The sequence below is a fragment of the Branchiostoma belcheri genome, unplaced genomic scaffold (genome assembly GCF_001625305.1).
Source record: "Branchiostoma belcheri isolate BF01 breed outbred unplaced genomic scaffold, Haploidv18h27 scaffold3, whole genome shotgun sequence".
NCBI lineage: Eukaryota > Metazoa > Chordata > Leptocardii > Amphioxiformes > Branchiostomatidae > Branchiostoma > Branchiostoma belcheri.
Genome location: NW_017803909.1, coordinates 7132527 through 7137746, shown reverse-complemented (window position 1 = coordinate 7137746; position 5220 = coordinate 7132527). Strand labels below are relative to the sequence as shown.

The window sequence follows — 5220 nt, the reverse complement described above, 5'->3', positions numbered from 1 at the left end:
CCGTCTATCTTCGGCTCACGAATACGGAATCAAAAGTAACAGGGCAGTGTCCAATACGCCACCGTTTGGCTGACGAAAAAGGGATGATGGTACAAAAAAGTGAAACGTCAATACTTAGCCGAAGCCTATTAAAACCTCTGCTTGTAGAGTATGAATCACCAGTCTATCTGCGCCCTGTGTGAACTACTCACAAGACTCTCACAAGACAGACCGTCAGCATTTCCTTGTTCCGTTCTGTCTGAAATGAAGAGATTAGGTATCTGGAACTCTAATCGTGGGGCGACCAATCATGGACACAGGCGACCAACCAAAAATCCCCTTGCCCCACCGATTCTGCTCGGTGGTTACCTAACCCTACGAAAATACATTTAAGGAAAACGGTGGGAAAAAAATTCAGTGCAAAAGAGAAACCCCGATAAAAAAAGCCTAAAAACACACTAAAAATACCCCCAAAACCCAAACCTCTGCTTGGAGTGTATAGCCGACTGTGGGTGGGGGTAGTGATCGTGGGAGGTGCACTGGGCTCCAGGCTAACACAGCTCAGCCTTTTTGAGTTACAGGGGTAAAGATAAATACTACAAGTACAATCATGTTTCTTTCTTTCTAACCACGATTTTAACGGTCACCGTTTGAATCTCACGGTCAAGTCATCACGTGATATCACAGGACAAAGAACTATCAATTTGCACCACACCTAAATCAAAAGTATTCATGAAACTTTTATTGATAGGCTTCTTACATATGCAGAAGAAATGATTGTGCTTAGGGTAAAATAAAATGCTCAGTACCTTACAGTGTATATATCTACACATACAAATGCCAGTTTCATAAACGCATTCAAATACATCAGGTAAATGTCTGCAGTAAACATTATTACAAGCCCATACCTGAAGATGCACATATTTGCAACAGGAATAATATGAAAAGATATGATGGCTAATAAAGAAATATAGAATTAATATATATAACAAGTTAATGGTGCAAGAGAACTCTAAAACTTACTAGTATCTGATAGTTAAAACAAAATATTGCTGTACAGAGTAGAGTAACCACTTTTACATGGAAGGAATAACAGATCGCACTTCAAAACAATAACAGCCTTGTGCCATTGTAAACTTTATCTTGATCTACAGTGGTAGAAAGGGCACGTCATCCCCATCTCCAAACCACTGGTCGTCTGGTTCTGGTAATAGAATTTCATCTTGCAATTCCGGAATGTTCTGCACGGGGGCATGTACCTGCACTTCCACAATGTTCCTAACTGGAGCCTGTTCTTGATGTTCCGGAATGTTCCGTCCCGGAGCTTGTTGTTCCGGAATGTTTCGTTCCGGTGCTTGTGCCTGTTGTTCCGCTATGTTCCGTTCCGGAACTTGTACCTGCTGCTGAGGCTCTGGGTCCCGGGGTAGAGGATCGCCCAGAGCGTCTTGCAGCCGCCTCCAGAACAGCGGCCTTTTTCGCACGTCGTGTGGCCACTCCAGGTACGTGTCCCTCTTCACTACGGCGTTCAGATGCCGGAACTGCTTCAACATTCGGTTAGGAATCCTCTCCAGAAACACCAGGATGAGACGCCTCCCTCCCCCCTCCTCAAACATGTGGTACTGGGCCAGCTGGAACTCGTACTCGCACCACTTACTCTTCAGGAAGTTCCTGGTGATGAGGCAGACGGTTCTCCGGCTGTTTTCCACGGCATCCGCGATGTTTTCCACAATAGGAGCGCCGACTGCAAAGTCCCTTTCGTGTATGACCAGACTGTAGTCAGGTTCCAGATTCCCTATCGCTTCATGTATAACCCACCCGACGTCCCGGTTGTTGTAGGCAATAAAAGCATCGTGCGTGTATCTGGGAGGCCCTTGGTTCTTTACTTCGCCAATCTTCGGTCTCCTCCACTTGTCCACCATCCACAGGTAGTACTGAACACGGCCGATGTGGTAGTCGACCAGGAAAATGGTCGTCATGGCGACGAAGATGCCCGAAGAGGCGAGCACACAAGCCAGGAGGCGGTTGGGCCGGAATCCATGACTACACACTGTGTCGAAGAACTTTCGTTCTGATGGATCTTTGTCGTTAGATTCTTGTTTCTGCGTCAACCCGTCTATCAAACGTCTTTCACGCAGTTGAGCTGGACGGGAACATGTGTACCGTCGAAGGACGTCAGGAAAGGGGTTGTGGAAGTTCGCTACCCTGTCGAATTTATCCAGGGCCCACTCAACAAACCACATTAACTTACAGTCACACAGAAACGGGTTGTCCGCAATGTCGACACTCTCTAACTGGTAGACAACAGGACCCAATGCTGTTTGATTTAACACAGCCAACCTGTTGCTCCTCAGATTCAGGTGCCTCAACCCGTACAGACGCTGAAAGGCGTCCCCAATCACTGCTATGCTGTTGGCCTCTAGGTTGAGATGTGTAAGGTTGCCTAAACCTTCAAATGTCATGTCTGTCATATACTGTATCTCGTTGTTACTGAGATCCAGGAATTGTAGCCGCGACAGTCCACGAAAGGCGGATGGCATGACGGTGTTGATCTCGTTATGACTGAGATCTAGATGTTCCAGCTGGTCCAACCCTGTCAGTTGTCCTGTTTCGATACGCTGGATTTGGTTGTGAGAAAGAGTCACCATTTTCAAGTTGTTTATCATTCTTTGTGGTAAAAAATTTATTACTTTAATAACGTTGTTATCCAGCCTAAGTGTTTCTACAACTGATTGCCCACAGGGTGCACGTGGTTCATCGATAAAACGAAGATTTTATTGTTAGAAGGTCGAGATGCCGTACAGTCGCAAAGCAGAATGGATATATCATCACTTCTATATTGTTGTGTTGCAAATCAAGCACAGTAATGTTCCTAGGTAGACATTCGAGGCCAATATATTCAATTTCATTGTCACTCAAATCCAGATGATTCACGCTATTTAAACCACTGAGATCCAATGATGTAGAGAGGCGACATGTGTTTCTGTTCCTTTGTAACTTATTTGGATTGATCATGAGATCAAAATAGTTCAATGTGTCTGGAAGCTGAGCTGGGAAGGTTTGCAAGTAGTTATGGCTACAAATTAACATGGGTGAGTGAGGTCAGTCCTTACGAACACGTCTGGTAGGTAAAGTAGATATTCTGTAATGTGTTAAGCTAAGATGAGTGACCGAGGGTAGTCCGCTGAACGCCATATCCTGTAAAGCTAGCGTTACATAGTAGCCCCGCGTCAGATCCAACCTTTGTAAATGTGACAAACCCGCAAAGGCGTTAGCTCCTATGATGTGAATAGGGCTCCAGTCAAAGCGCAAAGTTTCCAAGCGTTTCAGGGCTTTTATTTCCGCCAGAGTATCACATGTTATTGCGTTCATTTCCATGGCATTGATAAATGATAACTCCTGAATCTGTGTGTGTCGGAGTTCAGGCAGAATGTTCATAATGTCGCGAGCGGGATTTGAACTAAGGTCTAACTGCAGCGACTGCAGATGTATGAGTGACTTCAGCAGGCCGGGACCTATCTTAGCGTCAGTGCGTAAATGTTTCAAAGTTGGTAACAGAGGTCGGAACATTTCAACATTGAGGGTCAATGAAGATGACTGTATTTCTATAGTATCCAACTTGGATATGTTTCTAAATACAGGTCCAAAGTAAAAGTCACTCGCTCTCGGTAGATCAGTGAGACTCAATGTTTTAAGGTTGTGCAGCGGTGCCCACAGTAAGCGTCGTTGTAAGAACCCACTTCCGCTATGGACTCTTCTCATGGTGGTATTTCGGTCCTCGTTTATGTAATCGCCGAGTTCCCGTATCTCTAGGTTTTCCAATGAAGTCAAAGGGTCAAAAATATGATCGGGTAAATTGCTGATATTTTTAACGCGGAGTTCTAAAAGCCCGACTTGAGATAACCCCGAGAACACTCCCTCACTGGCAACACTATCTGTGTACGTCTCCACGGTCAGATAGTTCAGGTTTCGCAGATCTTGGAAAAGTCCATTTTGAAGAGAATACAATTGCGTCGTATTTCGCACAGAAGTCAGATAAAAAGGAAGATTATACCTATCACCTATATCAAGACGTTCTAATGTCTCTAACCCAGTGAATGTACCAACCTCGATAGTCTGTAGATTGTTATAAGACAGGTCCAAGGATCTCAGGTTTCCTAACCCACCAAACGAGCCGTTATACAGTATGGTTATGTTGTTCCAACGGAGATCTACTGTGATGACAGACTCGGGGATGCCGGGGGGTACCTGGGTTAGACGCAATCGGGTCCGTGGTGGCGGAGCAGGTAGAAAATCCGGTATATCCGTATCCCCTTTACACACGACAGTTGTTGAGTTCCAGGTCTGACACACAGGTGGGGGGAGTTGTCCTCTAACCCGTCCATGTTGGACGATGAACATGGAAACCACAGCCAAGCAGACGGCGAGAGGAGCGGGTTTAGACTCCATGTCGGTCTGGTGGCGTTTTTCTCTGGTTCGTCTCGTTGCGTGGGCCGATATGAACACCTGAAGTTCATGGTAAATAGGGGCATGAGGCGTATATATGTGTCCATTTTAGAAGAAGCTAAAATTATTCTACCCATATCACTTCAGTTTCCGTAAAGAAATACTCCTTCAGTTTTTGTGAAAATTAAAGAAACGGAAACTAAAGTGGTATGGCCTGGCATGCCACGGTCATCGGGACAGGCCGAGACCACCATAAAAGGAGAGATAAGTGCGTACTTGTCTAAGAAGTTAGTAAGGCAGGTGTCCAGGATTGTTGTAAACAGTTTGGCCAGGCAGTTTAAAAATTCCCCTGTTTGTTTGGGTCGTCTTTGGCACCACCCTTACTGAATGCCTTATGTATAGCTACTGTATGAGTTGTACGAGTACACCATTGCTGGGGGAAATAGCCGGATGAGATAAATATGTTGAAAGATTTAAGGAGGACATGGGATGCACATTTTAACATTTCATTAAGTATGAGGTCGTTACCGGAAGCTCTACCGTGTTTTAACCGGGATATTGCATGTCTGATTTCAGTTCCTGTATCACATTGTCTAGTGGGTTGTTATTCGCTAGTTCATTTTCTAGTTCTATTAATCTGGATATAATCAACAGTGACGATTTCTCTACCAACATAAATAAGTTTCTGAAAAGGAACTACGACCTCACACCAACCTCAGTTGACTCAGCACTAAATGACTTCCTTACACCTCTACAAGAAGCCGGCAAAAATTCCTTACGCCTACGCTTCACCAAAAA

At 44.9% G+C, this 5220-nt stretch overlaps 1 protein-coding gene across 1 annotated transcript in view; it reads right to left on the bottom strand.

Annotated features, from left to right (window-relative positions):
- Positions 1 to 1127: 1127 nt before the first annotated feature.
- Positions 1128 to 5220, bottom strand: part of LOC109473415 (toll-like receptor 13) — a 5845-nt gene continuing 1752 nt past the window's right edge. Inside the window, exons 3-5 of the mRNA XM_019773275.1 lie at positions 4143 to 4456; positions 2952 to 2959; positions 1128 to 2594 (exon numbers count right to left, since the gene is read on the bottom strand). Coding sequence (XP_019628834.1) covers positions 1128 to 2594; positions 2952 to 2959; positions 4143 to 4456 — 1789 coding nt within the window. The remainder of the gene's footprint in view (positions 2595 to 2951; positions 2960 to 4142; positions 4457 to 5220) is intronic.